The 18371-nt window shown below is 39.1% G+C and overlaps 1 protein-coding gene across 4 annotated transcripts; it reads right to left on the reverse strand.

Moving 5' to 3' along the window:
* Positions 1-6: 6 nt before the first annotated feature.
* pkma (pyruvate kinase M1/2a) lies at positions 7-16735 on the reverse strand. Of its 4 annotated transcripts, none has more exons than XM_013273518.3 (11): positions 16629-16735; positions 9460-9641; positions 9009-9100; positions 7020-7151; positions 6734-6920; positions 6358-6628; positions 5983-6133; positions 5684-5836; positions 3449-3615; positions 1389-1570; positions 7-1274 (listed from the first exon to the last, which is right to left on the reverse strand). In XM_013273518.3, exons 1-11 carry the CDS (start codon positions 16667-16669, stop codon positions 1168-1170), a joined length of 1665 nt encoding a protein of 554 aa, XP_013128972.1. In that variant the 5' UTR covers positions 16670-16735; the 3' UTR covers positions 7-1167. The 4 variants fall into 4 exon arrangements, with proteins under 4 accessions (XP_013128972.1, XP_003437702.2, XP_005447682.1 ...); XM_003437654.5 differs by lacking the exon at positions 3449-3615 and adding an exon at positions 4020-4186 and having other exon boundaries at positions 16629-16729; XM_005447625.3 differs by lacking the exons at positions 3449-3615; positions 16629-16735 and adding exons at positions 4020-4186; positions 14959-15112.
* Between the last annotated feature and the right edge of the window lie 1636 nt (positions 16736-18371).

Genomic DNA, 18371 nt, shown 5'->3' on the forward strand with positions numbered 1-18371 from the left:
ATTCAGATAGGTGCTCATCTCTTTTATTGATGGAACTCAAGTCTTGTTGGACAGCTCAGTACACCAGCTAAGCATTATAATACCCCTTTACATTTTGTTAGTTCTTACACTCTAGCATTACAATCAAAAGCATGTTACACGCGTGGAGACAGTTATAGTGGGTCACCAACAGAGAGAAAAAACTAGGATCCTACCCATCATCACCTTTGACTTAGAGGGTCAGGGCTTCATATCTTTACTTCAGTCCTATACTCAATCACACAAGTCATCTTTAGTGAACCACATGTTTTTCCATAGGTGCCAGCTTTGATATCATCTAAATGCAAAGAAATGTAAAGGCTTTGACACAACTAAACACACAAACACAGTAACTACCTCTGAATTAGACATCCAAAACTAGCTTTCTATAGGCAGTCAAAATATAAGTAGTATTGGATGTCCCAAAACAAAAGTTCACCACTCACAAGAGTCAAGTATAATATTGAATGTAACATTGGAGTAAATTAGGAGTGCAACACTTACATATACACTGTCGTACAGTGAAAGCTGGCAAATGAGGACACTTCATATAGACAGCACTAGAGCAGGATTTGTTTGGGTGGAGTGGTGGAGCCACTGTGCGAGGAGCCCGGAGAATGCCACTACTTTCTTCAATTAACCAGCTGAGGAGTGCTTTTAGTATGCTCTTACAGACTCAAGGTGCTCTGGCAAGGTCAGCTGGCTCCACCACCAACCCCACCTAAACATGAGTCAGTACGCACATGCGCACAGACCAGGAAGCAGTCACTCATAAGATTCAACTTTTAAAGTCATACAAGTGTTCTGAGTGAATAAATACAGCAGTTTCTGGTCAGGGTGTATTACTGATGCCCTGAAGACTGGTTTGATTTAGGTAATTGAAAGGAATGGAACATAGGTAGAACTGTGAAAAACACACTCCACTCACACTCAAAACCTCGACCGTGAGGGCTGTACCTTTTCAAAAATCCTTTGCATCATTTCCTAAATGCTAAGTTGTTGAATGGTAGAGCATGTGAGCCCCAGTGTCTGGATTCCAAAGGCTGTGAGCAGGAGTGAGGTGTGGGGTTGGAACGCTATGAAAGATAGATGAAAGGAAAAAAAAAAAAAAAAAGAAACAGGAGAAAGCAGAGCTGCCCTCCTGGCTGTTCAGGCCACCAGAACCACACGCATGGTGTTGGTGTAACCAGAGCCCGGACGCCAGCCAGTCAACACGATGACAACGTCACCCTCTTTGAAGAAGCCTCTGGCCTTGCCTAAAAACAGAAAAAGAAAAAAAATCATTATGAAACAATAAATGAAGCAGTGGTTATTTGATGTATTAAATGAGGTTTACAGTATACAGGGTATTAAAGGTAACAGCTGCTTACCCATTTCCATAGCAAAGTTGACACGCAGGTCTACATCCTCTGCCCACACGTCGTTTGCGGGCTTGGTGTAGAGGACAGGGAAGATGCCGCGGTACAGGTGGGCCTGACGAGCCGTTTGAGCATTACGGGTCACAGCGAGGATGGGGGCACGGGGCCTGTACCTGGAGATCAGGTGGGCGGACCTGCACGGACACAGAGGAAACTAAACACTTCATCCATATTTCATTGATGTAATGACTTCAGCAGTACAAGTTCACTGAAGAGATTCCAAAAGGAAACTGATGAATTTTAATGCATACTGAGCAGGTGAACCCATTGGAACTGCCCAACAATTTGTATTGATCGGTCCAATCATAGCCCAAGTCTAAAAGTTCAAATGATCAAGTAAAGATAACCACAAGCTCTTAGGCAAATAATTTCAATATGGTGTCTTTAATGAGCATGTTTAATTTTATATTTATCTGTCCTGTTGTAGCTACCATCTTTTAGCTTCATTATGGATTAACCTTAGAATTGAAAGTTTCATCAGCAGAAATTGAAAAAATTGAAAAAAAAAAAAAAAAAAAAAAAAAAAAAAGGGGGGGGGGCGGGGGGGGAGAATTGTTTTATGTCAAGGTGCTCTGACAAACTGATGTTTATTTTGGGGTGTATTGTTATCCCTGCTCTGTTCTACTGTACCATTTGATGTGTCCCATGATTAGCATATGGTACACCTATGAACAGAGACGTTTGCCAGCTCAGCTTTGCTCATCTCGGTGAAGGACACAGCCACAGTATTAAATCATTTTTCTTATCTAACAATAGACTGATCAACATATAAACTGTTGTAAAGGACTTTGAACTTCTTTACAGCTTTATGGTATTCGGTGCTTTTTGATTGCAAGTCTGACCTCTTTTTGGAGCATGGTTTCACATTAGCAAATTCTTCTTGTAAAGTGGCTGAAATTTTTCCTAATATAAAGCCCTCCAGTCACACTTTATTAATAGAACTCTTCCTTTATTTCTGATTCCAACTGTTATACTTTATATCATTAGGGGTTCAGATACTACTTCCAACCTACACTGAATGTTTCAGTAATGCATTTAACATGGGTGAGAATACCAATGTTTTGTAAATTAGTAGTTAAAAAAGGTTGTGCAAAACAATGAGGTTTTAATTAGATATTAATTTTTTCAAAAAGTGCAAAACATTTAACCAAGCAGACATATCCAAGCATTTAACTCATACTGCTTAGTGATTTTCAGCACTAAGTAAGAAACTAACAACTTAATATATGCAAATTATCTCCATACTGATGGTTTCCTGAAAGAAGCAATTCAGTGCAATTAATAACCCACCACCCACACACAAGTGTTCTCAGATAGTCTGGCTCATTTCTACTTCTCAGTTTTTGCAGTGTCCTACTCCCAACAGGTGTGAGAGGCAAGGGAAGCAACCAGAGTCTCTAAAATTTCCATACTGAGTGGTCAGAGTAGCCCAAAATAAGTGACAACACTTATGCTTTAGCATCGATATGCAGAGATTTAAGGTCACTGTCAGTAGCCCAAGATGTCCACGGTCAAAGACCAAGTGATCCTTTAATAGCAAAGACAGTTAAAGGATAACTTTGTTAAACATGAACTTGGCTTTCTCTGAATAAACCAGCTGCTGTACAGCTAATAACGAGAAGAGAAAAATGCTGGCAATTTTTTAAAATCTGCATATTTACACCATAGTGTGTAATTAAGTTATGGTTTTAAAATAATATTTTTGTATATAAATTATTATTTTTTCACTAGTTTTCAAACATTTTGAGCCAATACAACCATACCAAAACCATAAATGACAAGAGTCTAAAAGATGGGCACCTGGGCTAATGACATAACCGTCTCATTTTTTATAAAATTAGTTACTGTTATCACACATCACACACACACGCAAATTAGAAGGATGGGGATTTTCACAAGTACATTAGGTGTTTGAGGAAGACGAAGGAGCTGGGTTAAATGGGCGGGCACACGTTTGGCGACACCTTACCTTCGGACCCGAATCATGTCACCTCTATTCCACTTTTCCTTACCTTCCAGTCTTAGTGAGAACAATAATGGCACTAGCACAGCATTTGAAGGATGACTCAACAGCTCCAACAGCTACTGCTTCTGTAGGATCTCTGGTCAGCTGTGAGTGTCTCCTCAGCTCCACAAACAGCTTTCTGTGGAAGGTGGCTGCCTCGGCCTCTCGTGCTATCTGAACCCCGAAGGGAAGGGTTGGGGAGGGGTTACGCTCAATCACACACGCAATATAATGAGGTACTCACACCAATGGGATTAACTGGCAAACATGTAGCTAGACTCCTGGTTAAACAAGGATGGCCAATGAAGCTAATGAAGATGTTCACACACAAATCAGTGAAGAAGAACATTGAGTAAGAGGGTTGGGGATATGTTGTCTTTTTTATTTACGGTCCTCACACAAGCATTTAACTGCTTCTATATAACTTCTTAACATCCAACCATGAGTCTAGTTATGTTTGCCAGCTTTCCCAGTTGTTCCCTTGGAACGTCCCTGCCTGGCCCTACGCTGCCTCTCAGACTCCTTAAGTACAGTTATTAGTGACCTCCACCAACTGCCAGACCAGATAACCTGCCTACCTTCCAGAGCCTGTGAGCACAATGATCGCAGAGGCCAAACTCTTAAAGGAGGCCTCCACAGCGCCGATTGCAATGGCCTCAGCAGGGTCTTTGCAGTGCGGCGTGGAACGACGCAGGTCCTCAAACACCTGCCGATGGAACATGGCTGCCTCGGCTTCACGAGCAATCTGGCACAAGTGAAGGCAAGATGCATCGAAGAAAGGAGTTTTCAAACCAGGCAAAACAGTTGTAAAGCAAGAATAAGTGACAAGAAAAAGGAAAAGAAAAAAAAAAAAAATTAAGGAAGATGAAAAACAGAGGGACAATGTTAAAGGGACGTAAAAAAAAAGTTAATGAAGGAGGTAAAAAAGAAATGAAAGGCAATGTAAGAGTTTAGGTGTGCAGTAAGTGGGGAAAAAGGGGAGTGTCAAGATTAAAATCCCAAAAAAACAACATGATGCATGAAAGCATTTACATGATATTAAATATGACATACAGTGAACTGCATCTTAATTTTAAATTAAATGATCTAAAACATTAAATCACAAATATGTCCTAAAGAAGCTACTGGGCTAAAAACAAATGACAAACAGTGAGTCAAAACAAACTGCACAAAAAGTTGAAGAGACAGCCAGGAGGAATAAAGAGGGACATTCAGAAATAACTTGTAACAGAGGCTTAGAAGAGGTTAGTTTTATTTTCCTTTCCTTACTAAATAAGTGTTTTATTTAAATAAACAGAGGCTGTACTGTACATAAGATTCTAAAGCATTCCTTCCAACTTCACTGTAAGGGCAGCAAGTTCAAAACTAAGATCTGCAGGACTGCTGAGTCACTGCATCTGTATTGCAGAGTAGCTGTGAACAGTTGCGGTAAGCCAAAAAAAGCATGAACAATGAACACAGCATTAAGTGCATACTTTCTATGGGGTCTAAGACTTCAACGAAGGTGCTTTACTTTTACTGTATTTCATTCAGACTGTCCCTAACTCAACAACACAAATGTGGGTATACAGTATGCAAATTTTAAGGAATCTCCACAATCCCTTGTAAATCAGGTCATTGATTGACAATTTATTATTCTGAGTGTGGCATCATTTAAAAATGCTTTTTCTGTTCCCTTTTCCAGCAGCCACATTTTTTTCCTCTTTCTGGAATACAAGTGATTTGCACTATGAATTATTTAACAGCTACCAAAGTTCCAAAGATTTCCCTGAAATCATAGCAACTTTAGTAACTAGTAAACAATAGCAGTAACAGCCAATGTGTTAGATGAAGGGGTTCAGGCAACATGCATTATGATTTGGAAATCATGCAATGTCAGAGTTGTTTTAAATGCCAAACAGATGGAATTATCACTGGGATTTTGTCCATTATCCCAACTGAGAATTTTAACATGGTTCATTCGTATATTGATGATGTCTGCTGATATCTTCAAGTTTCACTAAGTGACAAAGCAAAAAGAAGTTTATGCCAATGGGCATAAAAGTGAACACAAAAAAAAGAAAGGGGAAAAAAGGGAAAAGAATGAAAGCATAACCACCCAGTAGCTATAATCTTTTCCAATTTATAATTGTAATTCATGCAATCAAATCAGAAAAATCATTACTTTAAATTACAGTTCTTTATGGCCTAATTTGAGATATTTTTCCCCATCTTTTGATATTGTTATTATACATTAACTCACCATGTGCTGTGTGCGCACTGCCTCCAGAGGATAGTCTCCCTTGGCAGTCTCTCCGCTGAGCATAATACAGTCGGCTCCATCCAGCACTGCGTTGGCTACATCACTGCCCTCAGCACGAGTGGGTCTAGGCTTCTTGATCATGCTCTCCAACATCTGAATAATATAGGAAAATAAAACCAGTCTGGTTAAAATTCACGTAGCTGAACACATTTAGGCCGACAGGATGATTAGTACACCGAGTACTCAACAAACTAGATGTGCTAGGAGGAAATGCAACATTTTCTTTACGGTTATCTGACCTGAGTGGCACAGGTGATTGGCTTGCCAGCTTTGTTGCAGCGACCGATCATCATTTTCTGGGCGAGGAAGACCTTTTCTGTGGGGATCTCAATACCCAGGTCACCTCGGGCAACCATGATACCATCGCTGGCCTCCATGATCTCATCAAATCTGCAAAACAGGTAGAAAAATTCCAGCTCATCAAATTCATCAAGTACAACCATTTATTATGATATATTGTCAGGACTATGGCATAAACATACATTCATAAAGACCACTTTAAAGCCCTTTAAGCTGAAACCTTTTTTAAAAAAAAAAAAATCTTTTATTGCTCCTCTGCTATACACCATCATTTAAATAAGAGATGTTGAATATAGCAAGCCATGTGCACACACCTGCGTACGCCTTCGTGGTTCTCGAGCTTGCTGATGATCTTAATGTTTTTGCCCTTCTCTCCTAGCACTGCGCGGACAGCATGCACATCATCCGCTTTGCGAATGAAAGAGGCAAAGACCATGTCGACTCCCTGCTCCACACCAAACTGCAGGTCTTGGATGTCCTTATCAGAAACAGCTGGCAGGTCTACAGCAGCACCGGGGAGGTTCACTCCCTTCTTACTTCCCAAGGTGCCACCATTCTCAATCTCACAATTGAGGAAATCAGCGCCTTTGGAAGTGAAAAATAAACATAAGTATTTTCTAAATATCATAATAGATCAGAAGAAGAGACTTTGAGGCTGGCCTCATTCATCATGGCCTGGCTTTTACTCACCAATCTCCTTGACTTGCAGGGATATGAGTCCATCGTCAATGTAGACCTTGCTGCCAACTTCCACAACTTTGGTTATGTTCTTGTAATCAAGCCAGAGAATGTCCTCACTGCAGTTCTCCTGGTAAGAATCATCTAAGGTAATCTTGATCATGTTGCCCTTCTTCAGCTCCACCTCAGCAGTGCCGCTCTGTCAAATCATTAACACAATCATCACATAAGTTATTGTTCTTCCTGGTTGGGTTTATTCTACTGAAGCTTTGTAAAGAACAAGTGGAGCCAAACTCACTCCCTTAATGAGACCAGTCCTGATCTCTGGGCCCTTGGTGTCCAGAGCAATGCCAATAGGCCTGTACTGGATGCTGCCAGGCTCAAAGCTCTCACATGCCTCACGAACATTCTTGATTGTTTGCGCGTGATACTGTAAAAAAGGAAGAAGTCAATATGTTAATACATTTCCAGTAAATACTCTTCACCAGATGCCAAACCCAACTATTTCTTTCAGTCAAAACTGTGCCTAACAACCTCTTTCTATTCCATCTTGGACTGCAAACATGTTAAAGAGTAATACTATTTTATGCATTTATTCTCAGATAAAGGTTTTACAAAGCAGACATAAAAGTAACGCCAGGCAATTAACAGATAAAAATACAACTCACATGACTATAAACTGGGTCATAATTATACGTTATCATCATGGGGTTAGAATAGAGAATAGAATAGCCCTTTATTGTCATTGTACACGTACACCGAAATTTTTTGGTGGAATAAAAAATAAATAGTAGACAGCAAGAATACATAGCAAACAGGAGAAACGTATACAAAAAAAATAAATAAATAAAATTTAAAAAAAAAATATAAAGGCACACATTAGAGAACAAGTTGCAAAGTGCTTGGAAGTAGTGGAAAAAAACCAAACAAAAAAAACCCAACTTTTATTTATTTTTAAATGAGTGGCCTGAGGGATGGGGGTTACTCAGTCCGTGGCTCAGATTAGTAAGGTGGGTGGACAGGAGTGGGGTATGTGGGTGTGTGTGTATTGGTTGGGGGGGGGGGGGGGGGATGATTGTTTACAGTCCAAATGCCCCAGAGGAAGAAGCCATTTGTGAGTCTGGAGGTGTGGGAACTATTTGACCTGACACGCCGGTCAGAGGGCAGTGGGTCAAACAGGTGGTGGGCGGGGTGCACCATCCTCCCATCTCGTTTTCCTGAGACAGGAGTTAATGAAGCATGGGCTGACATGGCCTTGCATTTTTAAGTATGCATTTGGCTATAAAGATGTCAGGGTTAATAACTGGATCACACAGTGGTCATGTGGACTGGTGACATGTCACTGTGTGTGTCCTTGAACACAGGTTACACTTGAATATTATGACAGACACCTTCTGATACTGTGCCATGTACGACAAGTTTGAGTGTAGCATTTCTCAAGAGGAAATTCCACGGTGAAGTAGTTGATGAAAAGTAGTCACCATTAATGAAACTAAGTCCGAGCGCAAACAGGAGTGAAAACAGAATAAAATACATTGTTATATCTTAAAGGAAGATAAAGAATGTAAGTGCACTTTTGCCCTAGAAATCTTGCTACTTCTCAATGCTGGCCAATATTTGCTATAGTGCTGTGGGAAATGCTATAAGAAAATTAAAACACAGCCACCTTTGCACCTTAGTGCATGCTAATTAACTACCGGTGGATTGTTTGTGGTTTTATAAACAGCTACTGCCTGCCCGCGGCTTATGCTGCCTACCTGGGTAACCAGAGCTTTCAATAATAACTTAAGTGGCAGGTAATAACATTGGCTGACTTTCAAACTGACAACATACCAAGTTACACCACAACCACTATGAGAAAACTATTATAGTTTTGCCAGTTGGAAAAAAAACAAAGCCAGAGTTTGGAATGCAGTCTTTTTAAAATACAGTGTAATTTTTGTACACCGTTCAGGTGTTGCTGCTTGCTTTTCTAGCACTGCAAAACAGCAAAGCTCTGATTTAGTTTTCCATTTTCAAATCTACAGTTACACTGAGTCTTTGTGAAACAGCTAGATCGACTCAGTCCAAGAATATATTAAAGTCAAGTATGTTAAAAAAAGTTTTTAAAGAGAATTATCAATGATTTCTACACTGAATTTTAGGCATCTGTAACAGCTTTAAAATAAACAAACAACTATATTTGAAGGAACCATCAGCCCAGATAAAATTAAATTCAACTGTCTGAAATGTAAACTGCCATTTTCCAAGACATTTACATAGCGGATCGAGTTGTAGGAAGACTCACCTCATGTGTGCCATGGGAGAAGTTTAAGCGAGCAATGTTCATTCCAGACTTGATCATCTCCTTCAGAATGTCCACAGATCGAGAGGCTGGCCCTGCACAGAGTTATTGAAAATTCTAACATTTAGGATTCTCACACAGTTTACTAGCAGGGAGGTACAAGTCATTGTGTACAGACTACAGTCCAAAATTTTAAATGTCAAACAGATATTATTTTGTTAAAGATATGGTACTGTATGAAGACACAATGCTGTGAAAGGAAAACTTAACCAAATGTTGCAACGTTTGCACCACAAAGCCAAAAACTAAATCTCCAGAAATGCAGTGTCTTAGCTTTTAAGCTGCCCCTACAATGGCGGCTTTAAAAACAGAAGTTCTCTTTTAAATGTACAAAGAGCTTCCTTCCACATCTATTATTGTGTGAGTACATGTTTAAAAAGTAGGTTGGACCAACCAATGGTGCAGATAATTCCGGTGTTGCGTGCAGTGATGGGCTCTGAGTCGATATCCAGCAGGCACATGTGTTCCAGGAAAGTGTCAGCTGTAGCAGCATAGAGCTGCTGTGTCTGGATGAAGGCCGAGCCCATATCTCCTTTTAACTGAGGCATGGTGATTCCTGGTGCAACTGGAGAAGTCCTAAACAGGAAAGAGAAAAAAATAAATAAATAAAAAATTCATCTATTACTGAGGTTGTTGGATTCCACAGAAAGCATCATCCATATACCTGCATTTGTGTTGTAAAACAGGACAGCTATTAGACTAGTTTATATCATAGAGTAACAGTAAGACTGTTAACAGTCTAAGCTCTTTTTGTGTACATTTGTATTAGACTGTGCGCAAGTCCAACAAAATGTGTCATGATATACACAAGTCATGGCTCAGTTTGTCTTAAGGAAAAACTGAACCATGGTAGTGCTAAGAGTTACGAACTCCAAAAGTTGTCAGAAGACACGCACAAAGACTATTTAACATTAGGCTTATGAAATCTAAATATTGCATTTCTTTTTTAACACTGGGTTATTGTGAGCACAGAATTTGCATGCAGACCATCTTGAATTTGAGGATATGAATATTTTACGCTTCAATAATTAAGGAAAATAACTCCAGCCCCTTTGGAATAGCTTAAAGACTAACAGGAAATATATTAATGTTGATCTGTAGTGCTAGAGGACATGCTAAGGCTTATACTGGTTCACTATGCTATTTCCATATTCTATACTGAGAACCGAGTAGTATAGCCCATTGAGCTGCTACACCACCCACCCTTCTTGCTGACTCACCGATGCTAACAACAGTCACATATCTCAACTAGAAGGTTGGAATTTCTGTACTTTCAACATGAAACCATCACTCTTTTCTAGTCGTAAAACACAAGGCTGTATAGAACAGAGATTACCTAAAATCCTGTGCAGTGGTGAGTGACTCAATATAGTCAGTTGCACACAGGGAACTTTTGTGTGTGGCTGGGACACTCCCTTCCTTTCAGCCCACGAGTCAGTTATGAGAGGTACTGTATCACTGAGTATTGTAGCATGCTTAATCCAACAAGGTAGGCATGTCTGAGCAGGGTGTAACATTACTTATCTATATTGATTAGGAGTGCAGCTTCTTTTAGGGTTATGGTTGCTATGGTTACACAACTAAAACAAATATTTAATTTATTAGGCTGGTTTTACAGATAGTAAAATTCATCAGATTTGATTAACTTCACTTCTAAGTAGATTTGAAGGGTTTATTTTATTTTATTTAAATCAAAGCAACAGGCTGACAAGTCGTTAAAAGCCACTGAAAGTGTTTCACCATTAGTACCAGTCTTAATTCCCTACCTATATACACAGAACAGAATGCAAAGGCTGATGCAGAGAAAAAAAAAAAAAAAAAAAAAAAATCTGGAAAACAGACAATTTTTAGGTGCTGCAACTACAACTGAAGCCAAAGCCATCTTTGTGGTAATTTCTCAGTGGAAAATTTACTGCAGGCACGTGGTAGTGGTCTGACTTTCTCTTACTCATAACATCCTAAATGCAAATGCATCATGGTGGGGGATTCCAGACAGAACCTCACTGCCAGCAGCCTGCTAACTGGTGATGTAACATTTCCATCAATGAGGCAGACTAATGTTGTACGTGAGCTCAGTCACACTACTGCAGCACACTCAACCCCTCAGTGGGCTGAACCACAGGGAAAAATCTCAGAGGGGGCAAAGGAAGCCTGTAATCATGCTAGCTACTGCAGCGTGCTCTTTTTAAATGATTTCCTGGTGTGACCCAAAAACCGATAAAACGACTTTTTAAACAAAATAGATTAAATAGTACAATAGCAGATGTTGAACAATCAGACATCAAATCAAAACATCTGAGAAAAATACAACATCTAGATGCAATGCCATCATTGTAATCTCTTTTCTACAGTCCAATTTAAATGTTACATCTCTAAAGTTAAAACTCTAAAGTTCAATACAGTCCATCAACATTGCAAAACTGAAAAGACACATCTAGAAGGAAATGTGGAAATGAAGTTTTATGCAACTTCCTACAGAAGATGTTCATTAGACAACTCCAAATGTGTCCAAAACCAACAACCCTAAAAAAAAAAAAAAAAAAAAAAAAAAAAAAAAGGGAAAATTCAGTATTAATACACCAGATAGAGAAAATTCATTTAAGAGATGCATTAAAACAATAAAATAAAAAAAATAATTTAGAACTGTGACAGAAACGTCAAGCTGGGCAAGGCCATAGGCCTCTCTGCACCATGCAGCCAGTCTTAGTGCTACACGTGGGCACACATGTAAAGCCTTCTATATTTACTAGGCTGTTCCTTGCATCTCTGGAAAGCTACTGTGTTGAAAAGCTTTCCACAGACAGATATCCTGACCCTTGCCAAAGTGCTCAAAAGCCCTGTTGCTGTAGTTCCCACTACATAATGTGTCTCCAGGACACACAAACACTCATAGTTGGCAAAAATAGCTGGGAGTAGGAAGTAGGAATAAAACCACAGGCTTGCTTCTAGTGAGACTTGCTAGCTTACCCAACCTCAACAAGCAAGGGTATTTCAAATGTGTATCAACCAAAACTGTGCTGAATGTCTCATCATTACTGTCATAAAATGGGGATCATATAATATTTTCTCCTGCAAATACACAGAACTATCTGCCTGTATCTTTTGCAGTTCAGGAAAAATGTCCTCTCACACTCACATACTGCCTCTATCCTCAAGTGAAGTGTTATTTTTGGACCAGAAGGAATGAGACTGAGCAAAGAACATACTTTGTTCCAGCTTGTAAGCTTCTTGTTGTTATAGAGAAACACAATGACTACATAAAGAGGCATCTCTGAACCCAGGATACCCAGTGGACAGTAGTCACAGACCAGCAGCAGCTACAGCAACCCTGACACAGATGCAGGACCAACTTAGAGCAGAGTGCTGATAATCATTTTCTAAGACATATACTTTTGTAACATATTCTCTCACCATCTTATCACGTCTTTCTAAGCCATTTCTTATCCAACTTATCTATGAAAACAGCTGTGCAATCATAAGCAGTTACAGTAGCATTCCTGCCAGGGTGACATAACATTTTGTATCACCTGCTAAGCATGTGATGTAACACTGGGCTAATCCAAGGTGGCTCTTGAATGGTTTCAATCCTCCACACTCTCTCAACCAAGGCACCATTTGCAGGTTACACTACATACCCCCAGTAGATCTTCCTGTTCCTCTTGGGGACAAAGCATTTTAACACAAATGACCTCCATAGCCACCCTGGTGTGCTTGAGCTGCCAATGCCAGCGAACAAACTTCTCCTTCCTACAGCAGAACTGAGTGCGGCAGCAACGTGCGTGCATGTGTGCAACATTCCCAGGAGCTCAAGAGTAAATCCATTCAATGAGGATAAAGGATATGAAGAGCACCCACAGTGACTAGACAGTCACCACGATCTAATACAACCGACATACATGAGACTTCTGTGATGGTACAGGAGTATTCTGACACCAGTGTTGCTACCAGTCTAGGGTAGCCGAGTCTAAAAATTGATTTTGGGCTAATAATAACACAACATGGCAAGTCAAGTGGTAGAAAGCTAATCCTCAGAGTACATGATGGTTGTTAGAATCTACAGATTATTACAAACTTTATTTAGGGTAGTGTGCACCTTTAGAGTGACCATTTTATCAGGTGGTGGCAGAGGAATACTCATAATGGTGGAGTTGGCTCCATGCGGCATTAGCAAACATACATCTACAGTAGAGAGACCAACAGCTGTTTGACCCAGATTATTACACTGACCACCAGCTTTGCTAAAGCTAAACATTCTTATCAAAACTGCAGGTCAAGGACAGTAGTTCCTACTAGAAGAGGAAATTGTAGTTTTATTCATTAACTGTAGCAGCAGGTGGCATCCACGACTCACACTGGTCTTGGTAAAAGGCTAGGTGCCCTTCACAATGATTTTAAAAGCTGAAAATTACTAAGTGATGACCCAGATGTTTGTCACACAGAACCTTCTGTTGAGGTATTTGTTGATTTAAAAAAAGTTCTAGAGTCTGAAGTTTAAGTTCACAGGCTCAATTTAACTTAGGTTACTCTGCCTTTATGTGAGAAAATAATTACAACAATGCCTCTAGAATTCTGTGCTTTCAGTCTAGATTTAAGTAGCAAAGACACTTAAGGTTCCTCTTGTTGAGTTAATCACTTCAACAGAACTCAGTCAGTTGCCTGACAATCTGATTTGGCTGGGCTCTTGTAAATGAGACTTCATTTTGTAAACAGCGCATTTGCTCAGGAAGGTCATATCAATGACAATTATTGTATTATACAAATAACTGCATTTCAGAAAATAAAGCATATGCAGCAAGTGTGTTTCACAATTATTAAGGATATAGAATTGCTGCTTAAAAATTCAGCTAAAAGACTTCATTTTGTGGAAAAAAAAAAGGAAGTGTTCACATACCTGGCAGGATGAGACCTGCCTTCATTCCTATGTATATAGTGTCAATAAGGCCTTCCACCACTGCGGAAAATTACTGCAGTCAAACTGAAGCAAAACCCATATTTCAAACTAGATATACAGGACGGCCATGCCATACACATCTAACGTGGCCGGCATTTAATTAAGAGAGGAAAGACTGATGAATTAAAGGATGAAGATGCGCATCGTGATGAATTTAGCTTAGCAGTAACGGGCACACGGAGGAAAAGCAGAACACATACCACGCAATTCTTTAATTAAGCATCATCACATTACCTACAATGAAAATAACTAGATTTTTTTCTCATTATTTAAAAGCTACATCAGCTATAAAACATCAGTGTTTTATAAAAATGCAGATAAAGTTATAGTAAAGACGATGCGCTAAAGGTCACGTTCTCATCCTGCGTCACATTTTCCTGAGCTAGACGCATCACGGAGATTAACCAATGGGAAGCCGAAAAGACGGAGGGGCCACACCCACGTCAAGAGGCAACAGGAAGCGATTCTACAACGTTTCACGCGAATGAAATAAAATGTTACTAGTATTCATACACTTTCTGCGTTGGCTACAAAAACAATATAGCTACATTTTAAGAGTTTGTAATACAAGCAGCTGCTCAATTTACACATACATTCCCTCGGCTTATCCGTTTATTAAATGCACTGCCACAAGGCTGTTAAAAGCATTCTAAGTCCGCATATGAGGGGTTTAAAATGGCTGATCTAAGATGACTGTATTCATCTAGCTGTATTAACACTGTTACATTTTGTGAGGCTTTAAAATAGTAATCAATTAAAATACCGGTAAATGAGAAAGACAGGAAACCACATGTCTGTGAGCAACACGCAGAGTTGCTCAGTAATCTTACCAGAGTGTAAAACATAGCTACTGAAAATAAAAGTCTTACAGGTTTTAAAAGCTGTGACACGTCCGATGGATCGATAGACAATGCGGCTGAACCCCCTGTTGAGGATACCCACCTTTAGTAGCTGTTGAACCGGTTGAACCGATGTGACTGGCGTATCACTGAGATCAGCTCAAGGTGATCTCTTTAGTACCTCAAGCTATGGCACTACTTTCTAGGGATGCTGCGATATATCCATCCGAGAGAACATGTAAAAAGGGAAAGGGGGCCTTTAGAGTCTTATATAAACCACTGTGAACATTATAGCATCAAGAACGCGAAAAAGAAAGATTTATTTAACTTTTATATCGGTATTACGCCTGTTGAAAGCCAGGAAGTGGTAAATAAAAAACGGCGCGGAAGGATACAGAGATGCGTATGGTAGTGGTTTGGACGCATCTGTGGGGAGGACCTGGACATGTGACTATGTGTGGGTTTCCCGAATAAAAGTGAGGAAGATGAAAAATGCAGTAGTTTGCTTAACATCGTTATTCAGTCTCCGTTTACAGGCCCCGTAGTATTTAAATGAAATGAATATTTCTTGTTGTCTTTTGGCTTCATTATTGCCTGGACGTGCTATCTGCTGCTTAGTGTAACATGGGAAGCATCATCAGACGTGCTGTAAACGGTAACCGACTTGTGTGCTGTCATAATATATTTTTTTTGTTAAAGTTAGTTGATGAAAGATGGTTAACAGAAAGAAAAAAAAGAGACCCAAACGCTTTTTTAGTGCCCCTCCTTTATTTTGTAAGCTCCCAATCAGTCAGCAGTAGACAGAAAAATCTAACGTGGGCCTCGGAAATTCTTTATAGACTCTAACTCCATCTAGCGATGAAAAATGATACAGCAGTCTGGTTATGGTCAGTTATATAAGTATGTGCGTTTTGTTACTTAATATTGAATATTGTCAAAGTACGTTCTCTTAAAATATAAACATTAATTTCGGTTATTTGTTATGTTATGTTATGTTATGTTATGTAAATATTATTTGCGCCTTATTTAAATTATTATTATTATTATTATTTACTTTAAATCATATTCGTAATTTATAAATACAAACTATAGCAGGCATCCCCAAACAGTGGCGTGTCCCCCACGGTTGAAGCAGGTGGGGTAATGATGACCAAGGTAAAAATATGACATAAAATTAAGATTTAAAAAACATTTTTGGAGAAATAAGGAAAGAAAATAATAACATTCAAATTGTATTGATTTTTAATTGATAAAAGTTGATAGAATGTGTTAGGCATAAAATGCTTCTGAAGTTGTGAATGTCAGAAAACTTTTAAAAGCCACTGGACTACATTAAAAACCTTCCTGTGTTAATATTTTATACCAATTCAAAATGTAAATGCATCCTGCATGAGGGAGAGAGAGAGAAAGAGAGAATGTAAACTTTTGGGGGGGTGTACATTTACATTTTACCACTTGGCAATAAATACACATAACACGGATTTGTGTCTTGCATACAGTACATAACTATGGAAAAAATGCTTGCCACAGTGATTAATTATCTGGTTGCCATAATCAGCTGTGAGACGAAAGTAAATCCTTGACACAGGCACAAATACATTTTAACTGCAGTGAACAAAATGTTTAAGCTCTGCAACAAAACTTTCAGATAATCCTAAACATGTAGTTTACAAAAACAATAAAACACAGATGTTATTTTTTTTGCACTGCTTCAAAAGCCTGCACTTTCCACTGCAGGTGTACCCCCTTTCCCATGTTACATGTTTAACTCACCTGTTAACAGTTGTGGTAGCACTGCTACTCCCACTGCCCATGTTGCTGTCTCTCTGATTGCTGGTTTCCTTTACCTGGATCCCATCTACTCCAGCATCCAAGGCCAGTTGACACACCTTTCCAGGTGAGGAACAGACCTGCTGTTCAGTCTCTTTGTTCACTGTCCAAGCTCTTGGCTGTCAGTCAGCATTAATGGCTGCTAAAGCCTGTGCCATGTTGTACAGTAAGACAGTATGAGAATATGCTCAGATAAGTCTCAGAGATGAGCAGATAGAACACCTTAATGCTGCTAATACTGCTCTAGTAAAACTGCCTCCACCAGTGCTACCAAAATAAAACAGAATGGGAAGTACTTGGAACCACGGATAAAAATCAGTTGATACTGTTTAATATTATTTGCTTTAAAATATTGAGCTCTATTACAAAATGAAAATCACATTTACATTACATGATTACAAACACATAAATATACATATATATATATACCAAAACATGGTATTGTGTCTTTTTTTCTCCTAACCCCAAATAGAATAGTGATGATGTGGTCACAGTTTTAGCAATCTGATTATGCTGAAAATGGAGTAAAGATAATGACCTAGACTAAAGACAGAGTTTTCAAAGTGTGGCCTATTGCCCAGTGTTAGCTGTTGGTAACCTGGTAACCTTTTGTGCAGACAACAAGGTTGACAAGCTTGACAAACTTCTGTTCATTTCCTTCGTCCACTTTATATTGCACTGTGATATAGCAGTTCAGAATAAGATCAGACGGATGAATCTTGACTCCTCTATACTAGTCGTCATAGCAGACTAAACACTAATGAAGAAAAATATAGCTGCTGTCTGGAAAATGGCTGCTCAGTAAGGGTTAGAAAGCTTGTTTTTCAAAAACCAACAGAAACCTCCACCCTAAACTGAAACATCAGAAAAATGTACAAACAGACAAAGGGTTCGTGTGTGCAGTTTTCTTGTGTAGACTTTAATCAAAAGCGATTCCCTTAATTTGGCAACCTCTTGTCTAAATAAGTCTGCATATGTAATTTAGAATATTTAGATTGGCTTCTTACCTTCACAAATAAAGTACCAGAAAGTTTAAACTCTGTAAGCTGATGAAATCACTGTGAATGACGTTAAAACCCATATTTATAGTGTTTCATTGGAGTCAGTGCACTTTAGTTTGCATTATTGTGGGACAAATAAATGTCTTATTTTCTTCTTCTGGCAGCTGGTTCCTTTTGGGGTCACCACAGCAGATCAAGATTCAAGTTTATTGTCATTTCACATGGTATTTTTGCAGAAATGCACAGGCTGAAACAAAATATTGTTTTTCACCAGGCCTCTACAGTGCAATAATCAGGAAAAAATAAGAATACACTAATAAAAAACCTAAAATGAGGATAAATAACAATCAAAAAGCAGCTTTCCAAGACACTCAGCAAACTCAGGTGTAAACAATCACACTCTTTCAGCAGATCATCTGCGCATCTGCCTTTATCTTATCCAATACCTAGCAGTTGGGTGGGTAAGGGGCTGTCCCAAGTATGTCTGTCCAGACTACAGCCTCACAACAGACAAGTGGATGGACACCTGTCCATTAATCTTCCCATTCTTCAGGTCAGTTCTTAAATAGATACCGAGAGATAAAGAGGGTAAAGACTGATTAGCTGAAAGGCCATTGTCTCACACATGTAAGTGAATCTATTTTGGAGACGGGAAAGATGATTTTCTTATAATGTTAATATAATA

The sequence above is a fragment of the Oreochromis niloticus genome, linkage group LG1 (assembly GCF_001858045.2).
Source record: "Oreochromis niloticus isolate F11D_XX linkage group LG1, O_niloticus_UMD_NMBU, whole genome shotgun sequence".
NCBI classification, from domain to species: Eukaryota; Metazoa; Chordata; class Actinopteri; order Cichliformes; family Cichlidae; genus Oreochromis; species Oreochromis niloticus.